At 34.6% G+C, this 24,115-nt stretch overlaps 1 protein-coding gene across 5 annotated transcripts in view; it reads left to right on the top strand.

The window, feature by feature from the left end:
* The window catches only part of SORCS1 (sortilin related VPS10 domain containing receptor 1), a 440,998-nt gene that overhangs the window by 277,701 nt on the left and 139,182 nt on the right, over positions 1-24,115 (top strand). For all 5 annotated transcript variants that reach the window (XM_039335794.1, XM_039335792.1, XM_039335796.1 and 2 more), the window contains exons 4-5: positions 10,577-10,735; positions 20,488-20,561. In XM_039335794.1, coding sequence (XP_039191728.1) covers positions 10,577-10,735; positions 20,488-20,561 — 233 coding nt within the window. The remainder of the gene's footprint in view (positions 1-10,576; positions 10,736-20,487; positions 20,562-24,115) is intronic.

Raw genomic sequence — 24,115 nt, 5'->3', positions numbered from 1 at the left:
CTACGCCTTTGAGCTATTTTAAGAACTATTTCAGAAGAAATGTCAAATTCTTATGCTAAGAAATCTTGAATGCATATTTTTCTAAAGATACTAGAGTAAGACCTCTTTTTTCTGCTTTTCAGTTAAATTACGCATATGAACATCTGACAAAAATTTAACGTTCTCAAGGTTTCCGCACTGAGATTTTATTACTAGATAGATGTAAATTGTTATCTTTTTCACAACCTTCTGGGTAGTCCCCTTATACATTAGGTTTTTTGCTAGGTCCATTGTGAACAATTTTTAAAAAAATCCTTACATGGAACAAACATTGTGCCTGAATGTCAAAAGTCAAAGCAATAAAGTAATTAATCCATATCATTTACCTTGTAATAATATATGATTTCACTATAATATAAATTGTTCTTGTATCAAATTACTTCTTTCTGTCTGTCTGTCTGTCTAGGAATGGATAAAGCTCATCCTCCATAACATACCTCTCTGACCCACGCTACTCCTTGTGCTGTACACAGACTCCACAGCACCTCTTATACAACCCCATGCATCTTTCTTAACCATTGCTGACCCAACATACCTTCCATGAGCTGGGGAGCATCTGTTGTGCATTCCCACGAATGCTGCCTGGCCCATGCTGAGCCCCATACTTCCTCTGACTTGCACAACATCTCTTGCATATTTCCAAGCATTCCAAGCCATCCTTCCAAACTTGCACTACCCCTCCTATACAGCCTACCTGAGCTTCATGGCACTTCTTGCACACCACTGTAACCCTCCCCACATCCTCGTTGATCCATGCCACCTCCTTATGCCTAATTAATCCACGTGGACCTCTTGTATATCCCCATTCACTTTTCTAACCCATGCTACATACCAGCATGCCTTACCTGACCCATGAAGTATCTTTTGCATCCTTCCTGACCCATACCTCCTCACTCCCTCCCCACACACAACAGCCACTTATCTTCTGCTGGCCTTTGATTTGCAACTTCCTGCTGGTTTCTCAACTGACTTTCTCCTTGCAAGCTTTCCATAAGCAAAGTAAATGGGAAGCCAATGGCAATTAAAAGATAGAGAAAAGGAAGGAAGGAGAGGGAGGCAGAAAGGAAGGATGGAGAGTGGGAGGGAGGGAGAGAGAAAGGAAGGGAGAGAGAGAGGTAGGAAGAAGGAAAAAAATCAGGAAAGATGTAGGAAGGAAAGGAAAGATGGAGGTAGGAGAGATGATGGGAGTGAGGGAATGAAGGGAAGGTAAAGGAGTGAGGGAGGAAAAATGCTTTATGCCAGCGTCCCACAAGGAAATTCAAAGGAAACTCAACAACCCACTGAAATTCATTTGTGTGGTACATATGAAAGATCTAATGTTCTGATTATACTCAAGTTCCTCTGTTGTTAGATAAACCATATTATGGACTTACAAATTAAAAGAAAGAAAGAAAGAAAGAAAGAAAGAAAGAGAGAGAGAGAGAGAGAGAGAGAGAGAGAGAGAGAAGAAAGAAAGAAAGAAAGAAAGAAAGAAAGAAAGAAAGAAAGAAAGAAAGAAAGAAAGAAAGAGGGTAGTTTTTATAAAGACATCAGTTTTGTAAACTGTCTTCAGACCTGAGAGATGCATATCATTTTGAAAGCATATTGCTTTCATTAAATGATTTTTGTTATAGAATTTACACAGAATCATCAAAATTCTCTTCTTAATGTCTGCCATAATTTACGACAGCAATAAACTATAAACATTTATGATCAGAGAAAAAGGAACATATTTATAATGGTTTCCATAATGCCTAGCAAGAGCTGGCTAAAATGTTTTTATTTTACCACGCAACATTCATGCTTAAATGGTTAGTTAATGTTAGTTAAACCAAGTTGCTATCTTATAGCCTTGATTGAGTTAATATGAGATAAATTCCTTATACAATTATCTCCTTGTGAACCTTTAAAATTGATAGAGATTTGTGTGCAGATTTTTCAGTGATTCAGCTATTAGTTTGCCTTGATTTCTGGTATATAATCTTTTACTCATAGAGGATTGACTTATATACTGTCAGACCTCTGGTCTAGCTAGCATCCTTTGTACATACCATGGCTTTGTACATACTGGGGCCTTTACTCACAGGTTATGTATGTTGTAGTAAAAATGCATAATATAGGTGGCTTCTTCTTATGTGGAAATACATGAATATTTTATCTTTCTCATCAAAAGATTTGAAGCTGCACGCAATATCGCCCTTATTATAATTCAAGGTTATTCTTCAGTCCATGATGTTTTCCTATTTACCTACAAATGCTCTTTATTACTTTCACTCTTTCCTGTACTGTTTATTTATCTTGTGCTATTTATTAATTGGATGTTTGCTGTGTTCAGTTTCACTTTGTATTTTTAAAATAAATTATATTGCAATTTTATAATCTGGCCACTAATTTGGAACTATTTATGAAAATAGCTATTAATTAGAAGCCACCAATTTCATACATATACATAAATCATATTTGCCTGAAAGTTTTCTTTGAAATTGTCTCTTATCAACTGTCTTTGGTAGTTATCACTATATTTAATTAGGTGGAGTTGTTTTTGTTCAACAGTATAGTTATAATTCTATGAGTAAAAACTGATTGCCAAAACAAGGGCAGACTGTTTGCTTTGGAAGATAGGAACATAGCCCTATGTTTATAAATATCTTGCATCTTCAACTTTTATTACTGCTAAGAAAATATAAAAAATAAAATATAAAAACCATTTTTGTTAAATTGGTCATTCTCAAACTATGTATTCAGCAAGCAGAATTAATTTAATAGAATACAATGATATTGAAAACAGTAATTAAAGCCATTACTTTCATAAAATATTTGCCATGGACAACCATTTGCACCCACATATTCTCTGTTGCTTGAACTCTCTTAAAGAAAGGAGTTCATTTAAATGCCATTCTACATAGACATTAATTCTCTAGCTTAGACAGTCAAGAGATTAAAATTCTAAATTTCCCTATTTAATAAAGGTCCATATTTTCTATGTTTAAGAAAAAGAAACCCATAAATCCAGAGGAAACATAAGTCTACTTATCCTTTATTTATCAAGCATAGAAAGAAATAGTATCCAGATATGAGCTTACTCAATTTTTCTTTCAGACTGTTTCATTGCTCTTTGTTGTTATCTTTCATGACTTTAAAGTAGGAGCAAGCAAGAAACAATCTTAGAACTAGATTATAGTTTTGGCTTCCCAGTAGAAAATCATTGATTCCAGTTGCCTAACTGAAATCCTGCAATATCCAGTTTTGTTTTAGTTTGCTTTAAAAAATGTTGAATTCAATGTATATGAGAAATCCCTTGCTTTCTAAATTTACCAATATAGTTAGCATTTTAGGGAAAAAAGTAATCATAAAACAGCTGCTGTTGAAAATGTGACTATTCCCCAAATAGAAGTTGTGGAGACATGATTAGGTCCAAATGAGGTCCAACCTTAATTTCTCAAAGAGGGGAACACATAGAAAAAGGGGATAGTCAAAAACGAAGAATATGGGGGGACTCAATTCCTTAAGAAGGAAAACAGAATACTCTTTATAGAATATCATTTATTGGCCAAATCTGATTGGACACACAAGGAATTTGTCTCCGGTACATAAGCTCTCATTGTACATATAAGCAACAAAGTGATAAATCATAAGTGATAGTCATAAGGTACCAATAGGAGTAGGTCATAGGAAAGATGATAACTGTAATACAATCCTACTATATGGATAGATATCTTTTGGCATAAGACGGTGTTATGGGAATTAGGTGTTTAACAGAATGATGGCATGGAAAAAAAACTCTTTATGTGCAATTGTTTTCGCATGCAATGCCCTATAGCGGTACCCTAAGGGGAGAAGTAAATATATGTCTTTATTGTAAATATGACTTTATTTGCCCCCGTTGCCGGCAATGGAAAAGAAGTTACGATTACATCATGACACGTCACGTGATATTATGAGTTCGACACTCCTGTTTTAGAGAAATAAATGTAGGAAGTTTATATTAGCTTTCATATATGCATATGCAAAAACACAAACATTTGTTGTTTGGTAACATTTACAGAAATAAATTTGCCAAAATGTGAAGCAATTTCTTTGCCACTTACTCTGTCAATGCTCTAAAAATAACTTTTTTATATAGAACTAAAACAGTCCATAACACTGGACTTAAGCTAATCATTACACAAGACTTGGTAAATCATGTTTATTTGTTATCCCTTCATTTTTCTCCCCTTGCCCAAATTAAAGAACACTTTTTTTTCTTTTTACAGAACTGTCACATTTTGTGGTTTCTGAAACACTAAGTTACTTACAGATGTAAGAAAATGTTTATATTTAGTTCTGATAATTTTAAGGAACTGCTCCTTATTTTGCTCTGAAACCCACAGAAGTCCTTCTAAATGTCTATTCCACTACAAATTTGACATTTAGCCAAGTCCAATAAATATTACCACTAGATAAATGTACATAAAAGCATATGCTTACAAACTTGTCAAATGGAAGTCTGCTTGGTTCTATTATTTCTTCTGACAGTTGAGTATAAAATGAGTGTATTAGGTATTTGGAGCTTTTTGTTTAATTTCAATATATGTAATACTTGATGTATAAATAAAACACAAATTACACATAGGAATAGTAAAAATACATTTAAAATAAAAAGAAAATTAAAATTACTACTTAAATCAGTAACAATCCTGCTGACAATTAATGGGAGGGGGATTAATTTTTGTTATCTTCTTAAATACTGGTAGAGAAGAATCTAAAACTTCTCCTTGGGCATAGGAAACATTTCCAGATATTTCTAAACTACAACTCTCTTCCAGCAGCTATAGTTACATGGCCAGTAGTCAATGATGCTAGCAGATGTACTTCAGGACTATCTGGAAGAGCCCAGATGTTGCTGAATTAAAACTTGTTTCCCGAGTGTCACTTGTTTTAGCCTTACACAAATGTAGCATTACTGGAATTGTAGTCAAAAATAAAACAGATCTGATTGAACTCTGAGTCAACATTATGTATACTAAACATTATTATACATAGTACCACAAGATCCTACAGGCAAGTTCTTCCTTTCTTTACCTTCATACTTTGTTGTCATTTTCTTCTAGTTACTAGCCATGTGAAGAAGTCTTCAGCCCTTTCTGTATATAGTCTATTTTGCAGCAGGTGGTCTAGATAGACTGCTAACTTCATTGTAAAAAGAATGTAAAATGGCCAGGCTTGGCTTAGGTATGCATGGTCAGTGCCAAGGTTATTAACAAGACATTTGCCTAAGGTGATTCAGAGTTCATTATCTGTAGAACATTGTGAGGATGGTTGAACTGATGGCAAAGCAGCTGCTGACTAGGATTTAACCCAGGGGGGAATAGGGATTTATATAGACAGGGAGATCCATAGCTGCAGGAATTTCTACTCCATTTATTTTTATTAAGCCTCATAAACACTGAATCGTATACCCACCTCCACAGGGAGACTTGTTCATATACTTATATGGCTCATTATATGATGTTCTTTTACACTATTCATCTTAAATGTCCTTGTTCTTAATAAGATCCATTTCTCCTCCAAATTATGGATATAATCTATCCCGTGGTTTGTCATCTTACTACAGCCCTGCTTTAAATCTACTTAGGGATTATTAGACAATAGGCAATTAAATATTACTTTAAGGGGACCTCAAATCGCAGAGGATATCACAAAGTGGATGGAAAATAGAACTTCTTATATTTCTCAATTGTTTCAGAGGAGAATTGGTGTTATTCTGTTTTGAAATTGGTGTTCTCCTTATTTAAGGGTTAAAATGATATTTTCTATTTCCTGTTCCAAATACAACTGATTATTGAGAGCTGCAAATGGAGGAGCCTCAGAAGCTTCTAGTTCCAGAATGCCAACCTATCAACCACAAGATAGATTCTTCATCCATGAAACCAGTACATTTCTTGCTGCACTGGTGAGGGTGATCTAGGATTCAGGATAAGGATGGTTTAACTGCCACCATTTATGAGGCTATAAATATGTATATGTGTTGATGAATAAATGTACTACGTCAGATGCGCATTAATGTAGTTTGTTCATTATAGAAAGTCAGTAACACAAGTAGCCAAGATTTAGCTCCATAGAATTTATTATAGGACTATTAAAATACATTGTGTGTCAGTGCACTGCACATATGTCCTGCTTAGCAAGAAAAAGCATGCTGCTCTGCAGTGTAATCTCTATATTAGAAATTCTAGCTTGCAACAAATACCATAACTTCCACAGATACTATAAACTAGGCTGTGGATGTGCTTATGGCATACTGACCAAAATATGTCAAAATTGACTGAGTTGAAGTAAGTGTTCTTCCTGTTACTAGGTAATGTGATATGTCATACAGCTGTAGCTAAGGCTGGCAACCTGATCGACAGCTTCTTTATATTATTAAACTGAGTTATGTGAAAACATAAAGAACAAAGTTTGAGGGGCAGCATACAGTATGTTACTTCTTTCCCTCCCCCCTTCTCTTCTTTTTCCTTTTTGTTCTCTTTCTCCTCCTTGTCCTTGTCGACTCCTGGTGACTGGCTGCACAAATCCCTGCAGTTTCTTGGAAATATTTCAGATGGTTTGCTGTTGCCTCCTTCATAGGGCTCAGAGAAAGAGAGAGAGGGAATGGCCCAAGGTCCATGCTGAGACTGACTAGCATTCATGGTGCCCTTGTTTCTGGCTCTCTATCTGTATTCATACATATCAATATCTGATACATGGAAGCTTATGACTTGGAATATAATAAGAATAAACAGTAAGGAGACTGAATTCATTGGTGAAATGAATGAATGAAATAGGCATGTTGTATGTATGGTGGAATGTAATCTGGATTTGCAGAAGGGAAGAAGCAGCAAAACAAACCAAACATTTTGCCCAATTAAAGCAACTATTTGCATTACTACAGTTACACTCTGAGAATCACTAGGGAAGAAAAAGGTTAAAACAGATCCTTCCCAGTGACTCTCAGAATATATCTAGTTATGCAAATAGTTACTTTAGTTGGGCAAGATTTCTGCCTATAGATACAATAGAGGAACAATTAAAGAAACTATTTAGAAGTAACTCCTCATTTCTTTCTTGGTTTCTGGGGAGATGGTTCTGACAGAATGGCTGTAAAACTAAGAGCAAGGATGTAATAGATTTGAATGAAAGTGATCTAATGCCATTGAATGACATTGATGGGTGCATACATGCAGGCAGATGAAGGTGCAGTTTTAATTATACTGTACATGAAAAGGTGAAAATGTAGTTATATCAGAAATAAATAGATTGGCACAATTTAAGTTGTTATAGTCATATGTGAAAGCAGGAATCCATAGATAGGTGGTAATTACATGTTATGATCAAATGAATCGTGAAAATAGAAAGAACCAGAAATGAGGGGTGTGTAAATTCTGATTACATGTGATCCAGGGAATAACAATAACAGAACTAGAAAAAAATCTGCAGCAAATATTTCTGTGTCCTAATAAAATGTTCTATATTACTAGAGCTGTTTTGCAGCCCTTGTTGCTGGAGAATTACCCATCTCTGATCTAGTCTAAATACGACTATATCGGGATCAAATTAATAATCTTTATTCATTTAGTTTGCCTTTTGTTCCCCTTTATTCTCATTGCCCACATTTATTTCCTTCCCTTTAAAAAAGTGCCCATTTCATGTATCTGTGATTAGGAATAATAACGTTAATCATTAAAATGCCATAAGTTTCTGATCTATTATATAACTGTAATAACCATGCCTCAGTTCAGCTCAGAAAGACTTCTAAGCTCTGTTTCTCAAATTTGCACTTATTTAGAATAATGATACTATAGTCTATGTTGCATTTCATTGGAACTTATCTAAATATAGGTACATTTGAATTCAAATCACAATTGAGTTTCAGTTCCAACTAGTTGCTACTTAGAATATTATGCATTACTTTCTGCTATATTATTTCCATCCAACAGAGCATCAAGTCCAGAAAATTCATTCCATTTAATAAATGTCTGCAATGCATGCACGCCCATATATGTGTATGCCCAGTGCACAGAGAATAAAACAAATTAATATGCTAGTCGCAATATTAAATGAAATTAAGGGGCACCTATTACACATTTTAATACTGTTTTGAATAATGAAGCTAACCATCTGTGAATTCATAGGATTGGGTGGGAAGGGATAGAATCCTGGCACTGTTGATATGCCATGCTATGCTGAAATATATCTACTTAGTGTAATGCCAATGGCTGTGTGCCTTTATGAAGCTGACTGTGGATTGTAATTAGGTTTTTTTTTGTTTTTTGGGCAAAATAGTCACCCTCCCTTTTTAAGAAAACCTTTCAATATATTCAACTTTCTTATAGTTAGGCATTCTTCTTGTAGTAATTGTCTATGATCAAAAACTAAAATATTACTATCTGAGTGTAGAACAAAAGAGCCTGGGAGGGCCTGTCACTTGGTTTTGGTGCCATAACAGTTTTTACCATTAAAAAATATACTGTTGTTCATTTTGATCAGGGTTCCTTGTTATTGAGAATTTTTCCCTCTTCTAATATTCCATGTCTTCCATGTTGCTATAGTAAAGAACCCAATGTTACCATTTATTTATCCAGGTTCTGGAATCTGGTATAAAGTGATGAGTTGTGCTGAAATAACAGAGGAAAAAATGATATAAGCATAGAGAAAAGAAAAAGGGACTGGCATCTACTGGACATAAAAGTCAAAATCCAGAGACTATGATGTCTAACATTGATACCTAACCTGCTTTAGTATATAACTTCAAGAGAGAAGGATAATAATGATAAATGGCTATAGAATGATAAGAAAATATAATGTCTAGTTATTACACTGGAAGTAAAAGCTTTTATGTCGATCCCTTTATTTCAAGAGTTCTGAGTACAATACTTATTACCTGGGATTACTATGACAGATTCTGAATTATTTCTTTAAGGAAGAAGTTCAAATCTTTATAACTTCTCAGAGGTAGTGTGATTTTTTTTCTTTATCTTATGGTGTGAAAGGAACAGTGATGGGATTCAGCCGGTTCACAACCGGTAGCTAAATTTTGTTGAATTCAGAGAACCGGCTGAATGTACACCACTTCTGGAAGTTTGTTCTAGGCCTGGGAGGCCTGCAGGAGGCCTCCCAGGCATAGAACAGCTCACCAGACGTGTGGGAATGCCACTTCCGGAAGTCTATCCTAGACCTTGAAGGCTCAGTCATGCATCCACACAGAGAACCAGTTGTTCTGGGATGTGAATCCCACCACTGGAAAGGAAGGTTCCTGTTCTGTTTCTCACATTGGTAGGCATTGAATAGTCAGAGCTCAAGAACATGGTATTTCTTTATTCAAAGTAAAACAGAACAAGAATAAAATGGCTCCACCACTTTTTATACATTCTCCCTGGAGCATCGCCAGCCAATCGTTGCAATGGGTTTTCCTGCGCAAATTGAATGCTAGTCATTGCTTGCAGACAACAAGCCTTATCCGGCAGACCATGTGCACCTGCTCTTAATTAAGCCCAGTACATAACAGTTCCTATGGAAAGAATGATAGCACAGGGACCAATATATAGGGAGTGGTAGAATGTGATACAATTGAATTTAAATGGTATCTTTAAGTTAAAAAAAAAAGTAATGACTGATAATGTATGTAGGACTTGCCTTGATATCACTGATATCACTGGAAACTTTCTTGTGCTGATTCAAAATTTTCAGAGTCTCTAGAAAAGGCTTTCTACTTTTTGGTACTTGACAATACCTTCAGGCTCTTATCCTTTCTGTGAATTTTGGAGAATGTGTTATGATTTGATTGACATTCTCTGCTCTTCCTTCTTTTGTCTTGTCTTTAATATAATAATGATCAAAGGCAGTGCCAGAGAAAGAGACAGAGTGTCTCACTTTTTTTGCCTCTTTGGCCTTTCTTGTCCTCAGTTGCTGCCTCAGTTCACCATCTCTGTTAATTACTGTGGGCTTTTGTTTTATTCTGTCATGGAAATCCATGTGTCCACAGCTTTCAACAGAAAAAAAAATGGGGCACTTCAGTATAACTCATAATGTACATTTGAAAAATATAGTATCAAATACAGTAAAAAAAAGTTATCTATGCCTTTGTATAGACCAGCGGTTCTCAACCTATGGGTCGCGACCCCATTTGGGGTCGAACGACCATTTTACAGGGGTCGCCAAACAACGCAATCTGCCATTTTTCCCCCTCAGGGGCTGCCGCCACGCATGTGTGCCGCGCATGGGGGCGCCGCCGCACATGGGAGCGCTGCCGCGCATGCGCGGTGCGTCCGTGTGATGGGGGGGTCGCCATCACACAAAGATTGAGAACCGCTGGTATAGACTGTATTACAGAAATACTTGGATTAGTTAAGTAGGATGCTGTTCCTCTATCCTTTCCACTTAGAAGACCATCTTTACTTTGTCTACATTTGGATGGCTTCATACAGCTATGGAGCTCACTTAAAAAATCTTTCTCAACAATGATTTTCTAGATATTTCAGAATGTTTATTTTACCTTTTTCTTGTTTCAAATTCCAGTTCCCTTTTGTTTTTATCTGTGCAGATTATGTTGCTTACGGATCCTGAGATTGAGAGCAGCCTGCTGATCAGTTCTGATGAAGGAGCCACCTATCAAAAATATCGGTTGAACTTCTACATCCATAGTATGCTCTTTCATCCCAAGCAGGAGGACTGGATTTTAGCCTACAGTCAGGATCAGAAGGTTCGTATTGCTTTTATTCCCTGCCTTATATTAGGCAAAACAAAGGGTCAGTTAATAGCCAGCATATCAGGAAAGACAGGAGATTCAGAGAAGGTCATTAACACCTTCCAACTGCTCTCTAAAATAACCAAATGATCAATTTATGTGTTGAAGAGTACCATAGATCTGTAGGTCTTAAAGGAAGTAGAAGGTGGCCAGGAAAAAAAATCAAACCTGATTTAATTTCTTTAACTTCTACATCTAATTAAATGAATGTGGTTAGTATCCATTCATGTATTTAATTATTTTCCTCTTGTATCACATTCTAACTGGAATAGGCATAAAGTTCTGGAAATCAGGGAAACTCATCATTCCAGAGCATCTTTCCCGGTCAATTCCTCATTAATTTAAGAAGCCCTAGAATAAACATGGAAGTTGGTTTATGCTGTAGCAGGATAGGTGCTGCACAACTATCTAGAAGGTATATCATGCTAAATGCCTATCTTTTAACACAGAAGTAGGCAAACCTGCAGCACTGGCATGGTAAGCAATACTCCTGTGCACCTCCCTATCCCTTTTTGGGGTTGTGTGCATGTCTCTTTAACCATTATTTGAGAGCAGGGTTTCCTTTGGTTTTGGGAAGAGAAATACACCCAATCATAATTTCAAGCACTTTGCAAAATAAAGATGATTTATGAAATATTTTTTCCCAGAAAAATAAGATAAGAGCAAAAAGAAAATTCTGACAATCCTTTGCATTGTCACTCTAATTTTTGGTTCCTGTTAAATTCAATCTTTAGGTGGCCATAGGTTGCCAGTTCCTGCCCTGAGTTGCTTTGTAAGTGAAATAGCTGCACTATGTTGTCTATATGGTAGATATAACAGGTAGATGAGAGAATGACAAACAGGCAAATAGGCCAGTGAACAGGCCAGTAGACAGGTGAATTAGAAAGCTTTAGTGTTAATTAGTTAGCAGCACTGATATTACCTTTACCCCAGGTGATGGTTATCCCAACCTATAATTATTCTTAGATCCTATTTCCTTTAGCAACAGGTTGGTTAGGGAACAGTTTTGCATCTGGCTTTTTTTTCTGGCAAAATGGGAAATAATGTACATGCTTTTGTGGTAATATAAGCATTTCATTCCCCAGGTCTTCAGTTCATTTAATAAAATCATGTAGGCTGATGTATTATAATATTTAAGTCAACGTATTTGAAGAATATAGAATTGGAAAAGATCATCAGTATCGTCCAAAATATTTAAACATTCAGAGGTACAAATCTTGGTGGTTAATTAAATCAGTTTACTCTAAAAGATTTAAATCAAGTCAATTCTATTAAAATTTTCAAACACCACATTTTTAAAATGTCCCTAAAAAACAATTTTAGCCTTCTGTCATATAGCACGGCAAAATATCCCGAGCATGAACAAATTGGCTTTACTTTAAGAAAAATACATATGTGTCATTTAGCAGGCACTTTTCAAATTGGCTGTCTCCAACTATCAAATTTATTTCTACCCTTTTCTCCCCAAAAAGGTTTATGAACAATTTTGATAGGACAAAAATGAAAGAAATATTCAGTTTCTTCTTGAAGGTTTTCAGCAAATGGCTCATATATTTTATAACTATGGCAGAGTTCAAAGGTGAAAAGAAAGATTAAATGAAGGGGGGACAAAATTCCCAAAGGAAAAATAAAAACGTCAAAGTGGACATATTAATTTTGAATTTTGTTTACTAATCACAAACAAAACATATATTTCCGTATATGACAGTTACAAAAATCAGTCTTGTATTTTACAAGATTGTGGAATGAGGTCTCCCCTGAGATCCATATGACTCCCATCTGATGGAATTCTGGATTGAGATTCTCCTATTTGTGATGGTTTATATCTTTAGATGGTAATTGTCTGGATTGCCATCTTGTAATTATCTTGTAATTACCTTAGAATTATTTTGCAGTTATTTTGTAATTTGTTCAGGTTTCAATTATTGTTATGTTCTTGCTTTTATGTTGTTTTTTACTCTGTGAGTGATCCAGTCTGTTGGGTTGAACAGTATCAAAACTGAAAACATGGAAACGAAAATCCACCATTAATGTCACTGAGTAACACCATCGGGAATTTATCCATTAGCTTTCATAAAGCTGTGTTCCACAGATATCCCATGGAAGTGTTTTTCAATTATTCTATCAAATAGACTTCCATGTGGCAGTCTGCCCAAATTCTGTGGATAATAACCATAGAATTGGCCCCTTGCTACTTCAATTTATGCTTGCATGGAAAAAAATCAGTTCTTCTACTTCATAACCTTATACAATTTGCTCTGTTATGAAAGTCAATATGGGTCTAGAAAGATACAAAATACATCCATGTGGTGGTGATAAGTACATATGTTCTTAATCATGAAAATGATTAGACAAATTCCAGAAGAACATTATTAGATCTCAGCTGATAATGAGATGCCAGGTTCAAAATTAATGTCTTAATATAAACAAGAGATGGTTATAAACCTACCAAAGTACCATCTGAAGTTACTCAGTTTGCTTATTCTATTTCATCTGATTTTAAGGGAAAAATGGTACCCTTGCATTGTGCCTAAATTTCATTATAAGCAGGTAAAGGGGAAGAAATATAAATGACTGTATAGCCAGATTAAAAATAAACAGTATGAACTAAATCTGCACCAAATCTGCTGATCAATTGAAAGTAATCTACTATATTTTTCAAAGGATTTTATATGAAGAAATATAAGTCAGGATGGACAAATGAAATACATGATTTTTTAAAAAACAAATGATACCACATATGAGTGTTTGGGCTCTCTTTCTGTAATTGTAATTGTTAAAGAAACCAGCACAGTACTGATTTCTTTGTGAAGAAGTATCTTTATAGCTTAATATATTCAAGTATGATCATTTGAAGATATAATTATCACGTGGTCAAATGGCCATTTCAGAAAGTACTAGAGTATGACTATCCTGCAAAGAACTTGATTGTGTTATGCATGAAATAAATCTTTGGGCTTTTTAGTGACCTCTTCTACATTTTAGAAAGGAAGGAATGGAGGAAAGAAAGTAAGCTTTACATTTGTTTTGATCCTGAAGAAAGAACAACTCACTCTGGATTTTATCTCAAGAATCTATATCCTGCTCTTGATCTACTCAGATTGAATGAAGGGGGGAATGTAAGAGAATATAAAGGGGGCGGGGTGTAACAAAAAATATAGATGCTATTCATCAGCAGAAAGTCAGGTATAGTTATTAGAAATTGAAAATTGGGAACATGTTGTGCTCCATTTTAAAGATCAGACTTTCAGGTTACTTGTGCTCCTTAATACTCAACTGTACCTCAAAGATGTATCTAAAAACAAATATTTGCACAGGTACCATGTTTTAAAAAATATGTTTCTGAGTAATGAAATGTCTGATCTAGATTTTGGTTTCATCACAATTAGATTATTACAATATGCTTTAAGTGGGGCTATTTAAAAGGAAAAATCCAAAGTTCTATAGCTAAAACTTTGGGGCACAGTCTCATGACCACATTATGTCTTGAAGGATCCACATCAGCTTATGCTTCCACATCTGGGCTACAAAAAAAAATCTTAGGTGACAACAAAGAGGTCCCAAAATACTGTTGTTTGTTTGCCCAGATTTTTGATGCCCAGTTAACAACCAGCAATTTCAGAGCTAGATTCATCTAAAAGGCTTCAAGTTGTATTATGAATATTTGTAACATATATACAAATAGTCTTTATTTGTATATTATCTCAAAGTGTGAAAAATTTCTCTCTGGATCTAGTAGATATTCACTTTTTCTGCTTTTAAAAGAATGTCAGTACATGAAATTTAATTTTGCCTTTATGCAGTGGTGAGATTCAGCCAGTTTGCACCAGTTTGGTAGAACCGGTAGCTAATTTTTTTGTTTCCCAGGCCCAGAATGGACTTCCGAAAGTCCAGTTGTTTACATATTTGAATCCCAGCACTGCCTTTATGAAGTGCACATGTATGGATATGGGTAGATCTGTATCTGGTAATTTTAATAGTGCTGGTATAATTTTATTGTTATATTTTCATAAGTTTATTTCATATTTTATATCCTATTTTACAGTTGTGTACTACCTTGATAGCACTGGAAAAGGAAAATAAAACAATATTAGAAACAGAGGGCATACCTTTATTATATTTTATTTAACTGTATAGTAAGATTGCTTGACTAACGCCATTTAATGTCACTGGACATGTTCCCTTTGGCCCTTGGAAACCTTAGATCAGTGGTTCTCAACCTGTGGGTCGGGACCCCATTTGGGGTCGAACGACCATTTCATGGGGGTCACCAAACAACGTAGTCCGCCATTTTTCCCCTTTTCCTTAGCTGTGCTACTCCCTTTTATTCTATTGGCTTTTGAAAGCCAATAGAATAGACTCTCTTGAATAGAGTCTAATTCTATTGACTTTCAAAAGCCAATAGGAATTGTCCAGGCTGTCTCTGCTGAGCCCGCCAAAAGTCCCATTCTGCAAACGGTGCTGCAAGTTGTCTGCAGCGAAGGCGAGCTGTCTGGAAGTTTCCACCCCTCCCTGCTGAGCAACTACTAAAAATGTAAGTAAAAGAGGGCCAGAGGTGGGAGGCCGGTGGGCACAGGGAGGGTTCCTGGCACGCGTGGGGCCCGGCAGGTGCCTTACCTCCCTTGGGCTGGGCCTGCGCCGTCGCTGCCCCTTGCCAGCTATGCCTCGGCTGGCGACGTATGACCGGTTGGATAGTCCTCGACTTACGACCAGTTGGGGTTGTGGCATTAAAAAGGTTGAGAACCACTGCCTTAGATAATGTGAAAAAAACAGTGGTCTCTACTGAACATAATTGCCTATCCCTAGTATGTTGTCTGATACAGAATTTTCTTCAAATATCTTAATGTATATATTAAAGATTTTGAAAAAATTATCAGGATAGCTAATATCTTTTCAATTTATGAATATCAAATACATGGCATTTCATAGAATACTTGTATAAGGAAAGAGAATCATTTGAAAAAACACTGATTAGAAGTACCTTTGCCTAAACACATTAATGATGGTGTGATGGTTATTTGTTTTCATTTGTTTATTTGAAAAATTAAAATGGCATCACAGGAAAGAAAAATAAATGGTTGGATGTTAATTTCAATATATTTTAAACAACTTTTTCTTTGTTTTAGAGGCATATTGGAAAGCTTGCTCATTATTAGTGGTCCATATCAATACTGAATAAATATATAAGTACCTAAACAGCCAGTGAATCATATTAATGGCTTTTGTCTATTACGTTTTTCAATCATCCAGCTCATGGTTGTCCCAAAGGTGCTTTATCAAGAGGCAACTGGATTTTCTTTGTTTTGCTTGAAGACTGTCCACTTCTGATACAAGAAGCTTCTACAGTTCTGAATGAGACTGAAACATCTTCAACAAAAACAAAGGAAGTCCAGATATCTCTTGAAAAAGCACCTTTGAGACATTAATGGCTTTTGTGCAGTTTGACTGATTGCTTGGTTTCTTTGAAATGCTTGGATTTTCCTATCTTTGGCTTTGATTTTCTATATTAATTAATTTTAACCTATTGAAGTACTGGAAGGACTGGGCTAACTGAACACAAAAGAAGAGACAATAATACTAGATGATCTAACTAGTACAACTAGTATATGGAATTTCTCTTCACTTAGTCATCTTCTCGGCCCAAAGAAGGACCATGTCTGCATGTCTATCTGTGTTCAGTAATATAATTGTGTACTTTTTCACTTTTAAACTCCTTTTTCCTAATCTTATTTTTTACATTTTTCAAAGAGCATCCAAGTGGTTTTTCTCTAAATTTAAGATGAGGAGCCACTTCAAAATCAGAAGGTTCTTGTATCATAAAAAATATACCAATGAAATTTTCCATATTTCTAAGTCAATTTAGAGTGCTACATTGGTACACAAAATATCAACATAATTCTGTACTTCCATGTGACATTTTTCACCTATCCTTTTTCAAATTGTTCTCTCCTTCCGCTCCTTTTCACTGTCTTTAAATTGGTGACAACCAATGAATAATTCTCCTGCATGGATCTTTGGCAATAAGTTCAAGATCTCATAAAAATCTCATTCATTTCAGTATCTCAGCTCAAAGTAATATAATAGCAGAAATGTCATCAACCTTTGATTGATGATTTTCATAGCTCAAATTATTTCATGCCCATATTCTGTACATCTCTAGAATAACAAACATGAAATCATAGTAGTATGTAATATTCTGGTACAAATGCAGTTTAGAATAGCTAAGAATATAGATTATCTGAATATCTGTGCGTAGATAAATACTGTAGTTGTCACACATATGCCCATTAAACTGGGAGAAAAGAAAGTGGGAAAAAATAGGTAATTCCATGAAAGACAAGATGTTGAGCTGTTAATTCAGTCTCTACTCTGTATAGCATTTATTTTCTATATTTGAAGGAAATGAAAATAAACTTGCCCATCAATAGTGAAATAGTTTTTGTTGCTAGTATGCATACTCTGCAATTTAATCAAACAATAAAGAATTACCATCCTGATCCTAGGATAATAAAGGTAATTGGTTATGGATTATCTGATTTTGTCAGTTGTTAAGAAAAAAAAAAGCAACACCTTGTCACTTTCATTTAGCAGTGTAAACAACTGGAAGAAAAATGGCCAATGTACCATTTTTGAAGGATTAAAACATGGCTAGATTATTTCCAGTCTACCATTTTTCTGCCTAGCTACAACAACATGATTCCCCAGCAAATATTTGACATAAACTCCCCACTGAAAAGCTTTTTCATTTATCTGATGTCTTAGTTAAGGTCAAATTTGTGAAGCTTGAGTGCTTTGATTTAACCTGACACACAATTCTGTTTCATAGCCATTTCGTTATATGGTGCTTTTGTTTTTTATTAAAAAGTTTGAGTACCATTTGAATAGGGCATTTACCCATGATCATATGTAAATCCAGAAAAATATCCATTATTGTGCTGTGGTTGTCTAATGTGCACTGTGTCTTATCAAAACTGGAAGCATGAAGCCTAAAGGTGGGAAACAAACGAGGGGCTTCCCATAGAATCTAGTTGGACGTGTTGGGATTCTGGGATAAGACAAATATTCTAAAGAATGATTCAATTCAAATTAAACATTTGAATCACATTTCCAAAATTATTTGAGATATCAGATCAAAATCCAGTGCCTCCAATTCATTTGGATGGTTTTGAAGACAATTTGGCAATTCTGTGGACTTTCTAGCTTTGCAATCTCAAATATTAGAGCACATTTCTTTCCAGTGATATAATGGGCTTTTCTCACATTGATATGACTAGGCAACCAATGAGTATTTTAACCTCCACAAACCCACCTTGGAGTAGATCATTCTGTTGTTTGCTTCTTGTTGTTTGATATTTATTTTAGACTCTGTCATCTTTAGTTACAGTTCTTTATCAGCCCTACTTTCATTACTTCAGCTCCTTTTTATTCTCCCCATTGTACAGCCCTAATTTAAAATAAAACAGTTCCAACGTAAGTGACTATATGTAGTTCAGGAGTGAACTATGGAGTTCTTGATGCTCTCTGAACCTCTTTGTTTGCATACAGATGTTTCATTATCCAACTAGGTTACAACTTAAGTGATAGAGATAAATTTGATTAATAAATAAATATGTTCTACCACTTTAAGTTCATTGTGTTTCTACAGAGCCATTTTTAGTGGTGATCAATAAATCTTTTCTTCCTTTCTCCCTGCTTAATTGCAGCAGGGAAAGGTCTGCTTTCTCCCAGAAAATGAAAAATCGGGACAATTGAAATCCCATTACAGGAGCTCACTGTCAACTTGGCCCAACTATAAAGATAAAACACATTTTGTTATATATGCTTTTCCAAACCTTCTGATAAAGCTGCTGAAAATTTTAAAGCAATCCTTTCTGGCCAAGTATTCTATCACTTGTATCTGATACAGATTAAGGTCTAAATTTCCAGTTTTGTGGAATTCTGTATTATTGAAACTTTAAAGTCTTTACACTGTGACAGTACTGACAATTATTTTTATTCCTGTTGTCCATAGTCTCTTGCATTCATCTTCTAAACAAAAAGAAACTGAGATTTCTTCTGCATTAAGTTATATACTTAGCATGGTTGACAGCACATTGTTAACTGGGTCACTCCCTACAGTAGAACCCACTCTTTAAACAAGAGTCTTTTTTGTAAATTCATCAAAGACATTCCCCAATGAATGGTGGCTAATGAAGTTCACTATTCTGGGATTTACTCAGTGAGAGTTATCCCTACCTTTCTTTGCTTTCATTTTCCAGCTGGTTATTATTTTTTTCAAAAGTAAAGCACTGTACTGACATCACCAGCTGTCACAACTGAGAAATCAGCAGGATATGACATCAGCCATAGTGACATCAGCTGTAGGATTCTGTTTTCATGATTAAAGTAATCTGGATAATATTATAGGAACAGCTATATGGTACAGGTATACTTATTAAAGTAAAAAAAAAGATAAAAATTGGAGAAAGATATTGTTTGTTAAGGGCTAAACCAAGACTGACATTATTCTGCATTCTCCCCAGTTGTTCTCAGTTAATAGCTAAAATGATTTTCCCTTAAAGCAAAAAATAAAATAAATTCTAAATTTATTATGGATGGGAGATGCAGTTCTATGAGTACAGGTAGTCCTTAACTTATGATCACAGTTGAGCCCAACATTTATGTTGCTAACTGAGAAATTTGTTGAGTTTTGTGCATTTTATGACTTTTCTCACCACATTTTTAAGTGAATCACTGCAGTTGTTAAATTAGTAACACAGTTGTTAAATGAATCTTATTTCCCCATTGACTTTGCTTGTCAGAAGGTCACAAAAGGGGATGATATGACTCCACGACACTGCAACCATCATAAATGTGAGTTAGTTGTCAAGTATATGAATGTAAACCATGGGTCCTAAGTGTGAAAAATGGTCATAAGTCACTTTTTTCAGTGTGGTTGTAACTTCGAATGGTCACTAAATGACTAAGGACTATCTGTATTCTTCTTTTCTTTGTATGTTTCCTCACCAATGTTTCTCAGCTTGCAGTTAAATTCCAAAGAAAAATGCCATCAGGGAACAGCTACTACCAAATCACAAAACATGGATATTGAAGAAGAAGAAGAAATAGAATGAGGAAATAATAATAACTCTACTAGCATCTTCCATCACTTCAAATTCCAAAGACTTTCTAAAAGAGATGAAAGCAAGATAGAAAAAGAAAAGCCCCACTCTGTTTTCAAACAAATAAAGTTTTGGTGAATCTAGGGAACACAACACTTTTGATTCCCGGGTAAAATGGAAGAAGTTACAGATAGAAAAAAAATGTGTTCTATTGTTCCACTGTTAAATCTATATCAGATTTAATAAATGCATTTTTTTTAGTATTTGACCCATTCTAAAACAAACCTATACCAATAATCATCTCATGTTAGAGCAAATCTTTTCTGATTTGGGCAGAATTGTTGCTGCACACATTTTCACATTAGACAGCTAAAGTAAGAGAATATCATTAAAAAGAAACATTTTGTAGAACACATTTTTGGATTATCAAGAGTGCTTCTTCAGAAAATATTTTTGTAAACCTTCTTGGTAGGTTTGAAAAAGGAGAGTAAAATTTAAAAACAATCTGGGTAATCATTCATATCATAAAGCTGTAAGAGAATTAAAACACGGTGGAAGTTTGGTAGAAGATTAAGACACTGTATTTGTTTTAATGTTTCTTCTTAGCTGTACAGTTCAGTTGAATTTGGAAGAAGATGGCTGCTTCTACAAGAATCCATAACCCCAAATAGATTCTACTGGTAAGTAAAAAAAATAATATTTCACCTGTCACAGTTTTTTTTCTAAAAATGAACAATATGATTAATTTATTGAATTTGAGTCTTTATAATAGATCTCCAGATATCTTGTAGTATCTTTTTAGCTGTTTTATATGTACCAGTGTGTCTATATTTTTAAGTTACAATCCTATAACTGCATACATGTTCTAATTTTAAGCCAGACTTATTAAACTTAGCAACATGTTTCTTTGAGTAAAAAGGAATGAATGGGATGAGGATAGTATATTTTTTCCATTTATTTTATCACCCCAGTAGGTTAGACTGAGAGATAGTGACTACCTTAGCTAGTCAATAAATTAAATAACAAAATAAGTATGGTGTTTGAATCTTTTCTTTCTTAAGGTGAAATGATTCTACTGACCCACAGAAGTTATTAATGATTGGTAGTCATAGGAGACTAATATTCACCATGTGTCAGAATTATTCTGCTTTACAAAGATATCTTTTCATGCCAGCTTATAATTACTGAATTACAATAGCTTGGAAATATAGTGCTATTTTAGAGAAGGTGTATCTTCCATTTTGCTGACATTAGAACTAATATCTCTTGTATGTTGAAAAAAGTATAGCATATGTTGACATAATCTAAAATATATTTTTCTAAAAAATATTGTTAGTTAATCATATGTATTGCCTAAAAATTCAATCTCATATCCCAAAATAATATAACTGTTTACCTATCCTATAAGTGTAGGTAGTGTTATAAATCTCATAATGAAGATCATAGCTTGTTTCAAAAAATCCTTTGTTCAGAAAGGAGGGCAGGAGTCCCCAAAGTAAAATTTAAAAGGAAATGAGTTTAATTCCATGCTGGAAAAAAACCTGACTAGCTTTTACTATTTAAGAATAAAGAGATTTTTTTTTTAAAAAAAAAAGGGGGGGTACTTTTTGGAAGTACTCTACATACTGGAAAATCAAAGCTTTAGTTCCTGTATATGTAGCCATATTTGTAGAAATAGGAGCAAAGAAACCACAAGATTGGAAGAAGAGAGTGGATACAAAATTGGCAAGAAAAGAAAGAATGTAAGATTTCCTTCTGTTCAGTTCTAGAATAGGATTCTCACAATTCTGTGAGATATTCAAAAATATCTAGAAAAAATATACCCAATGATAAAATATACAGTTTGGAAGAAAGGTGTAATCACATATACTTTAGATATATAAACAAAACCACCACCTTTAATGAGTTTCCAAGAGAATTCTATAATTTTCAGAAATTGCTTCATGCTGTATTTCTATTGTTCATTCCTTCTGTGTTCCTAATTTTATGGAATTTTGCTTAGCACTCTTCACCATCTTGGGTCATAAAAATAGTTTCAGTTAACAAAAATGCAAAAAAGAAAATACATTTTGGAGTATCTACATTGATTCCACTGTGGGTTCTTTATACAAATTTTCATATTGTTCCAAATTAATGTACAGAATTTGAATGATATTCCATCATAGTCCTTGTAGAGTGTCTTGATATTTTTCTACTTCATAGGTATTACTAACTACTTGGTTAGGATTCATGAGTATGTAAACTGTCCTGTCCATTAAAATTTGAATTAGTGGCGTTTCTACTGGATTTTTCATAATATTAGATGGAGTCATCAGGTAGAAAAAGATGTCAGAAACAGGTAAATTTAAGATTTAGGCAAGATATAGCATATTTGAACAATAAGGTCTTGATAATTTGTTTATTACAAATCCCACTTCACAGCAAGTAGCTTTCTAAATGGCCATATAGACCATAGTCACAGACTATTAATTATATTATTTAATTGAATTTATTAAACCTATCCATGCCAGCAAAGTATGGGGACATACAAAATATTATATTAAGTTAAAGCAGTTAAAACCATTTAAGCTTCTCTTAGGAAGGCTAAAAAAATCACTGATCCATTAGTGATCCATTTAAATATCATTACAGAAAGTCTAATGCATGAGTTTGTCTGTATATATTCAATTTACTTTTCACCTTTTTAAAATAATTTGGTGAGGTTATTTTCCTTTGGGTCATTTATTAATAACTATTCTGGAATACTTGTAGTATATCAATTATATTACATTCCTAACTTGATTATGTTCCATTAAGCTGGTATCAAATAGACATCACATATATAGTTTTTCTTCATGATGATCTGTCTCTAACCTGATCTTTCAGATCTTCCAAAGGTTCAACTATTATCATGATAGCAATAGCAATAGCACTTAGTGCTTTTTACAGCCCTCTCTACACAATTTACAGAGTCAGCATATTGCACCAAATAATCTAAGTCCTCATTTTACCCACCCCAGAAGGATGGAAAGCTGAATCAATCTTGAGCCAGTGAGAATCAAACTGCCGAACTGCTGGCAGCAGTCAGTCAGCAGAAGTAACTTGCAATACTGCATTCTAACCACTGTGCCACAATGCTCTTGATAACCAAGTACATTCACCATGCTGCTGGTCATGTAGTTCCTTTTCCTTTTACCTTTTTCAACATCAGGACCTCACATAATGTATCTGAAGTACAATAATTTGATCCTGGTCATGTGTGCTCTAGTGAGAACCCAGTGTGATTATCCATTGGTTTATTTACTTAGCTGTCCACAATATTCACAGAAGTCTTCTCCAAATCAGAGTTCAAAACTGTCAGTACTTTTCCTGTTCTGCTTACCAGCTTGAAGGAACCAGCTATACTATGATAAGGTATTTTCAGGGTATGTTTCAACCAACATCTACTGTTTTTTCATGATCCTGTGTCTTAGTCCCTTCCAATATCATACTCTAATTACTCATCTCCTTTCTGCAAATATCTTACCACATCATGTGAAAAAATAACTAGGATTTTATTTTATTTTCACCAGGACCTCTTGTTTTAATGGCTACAGTAATGATTATAACTCTATAACTTTCCAAAATACACTAAGAAAAAAGCCAAAAATTGAGACTTCTCTCTAATGAAAATCTTGATCAGTTTCCTACAAAATAATTTTGTTTTTGGACGAAGGAGGAGAACTGAATATAAAGGTTTATATTGCTTATAAATATAAAAAGCAAAGAACATAATGGGGTCTTTCTTCATCCCCTGGTCCTTCTACCTTGTTACCCATTGGCATTCTCATGGCAAAGATCACCCTGATTTGCAAGCAGCAAATTTGTTTGTTACTGAAATCAGTAATACCCTTCACCCCTCTCCCCAATGTGTTATACAGTGTTTTGTAAACTATGTTTTATATTGCTTTTTGCTATGTTATCTCCTTTACAGTCAGTTAAAGTTTTTGATAAACCAAAACTTTTTGCAAGCTGAACATTGAAACTAAGTTTAGACCTATTTGTCCTTTCAAGGCAAACTTTATTCTAAATTAACCCTCTCTTCTTTAGAACATAACCCTAATATCTCTGAGGTACTAAGCAAAGCTCTTCTTCTGATGACTATGTGCCATTTGAAACTCAGATCATCTTTTAAATTAACATTTTCAGCCTGAGACAATTCTTCATAAACAGATTACCCAGAAATGCCCATGCAGAGATTCAGTCTTTTGGATAA

This window comes from Crotalus tigris, unplaced genomic scaffold (assembly GCF_016545835.1).
Source record: "Crotalus tigris isolate CLP2741 ecotype Arizona unplaced genomic scaffold, ASM1654583v1 scf7180000017659.2616968, whole genome shotgun sequence".
NCBI classification, from domain to species: Eukaryota; Metazoa; Chordata; class Lepidosauria; order Squamata; family Viperidae; genus Crotalus; species Crotalus tigris.
The sequence above is the reverse complement of the archived record's forward strand: the minus strand, read 5'-3'. Positions and strand labels throughout refer to the sequence as shown.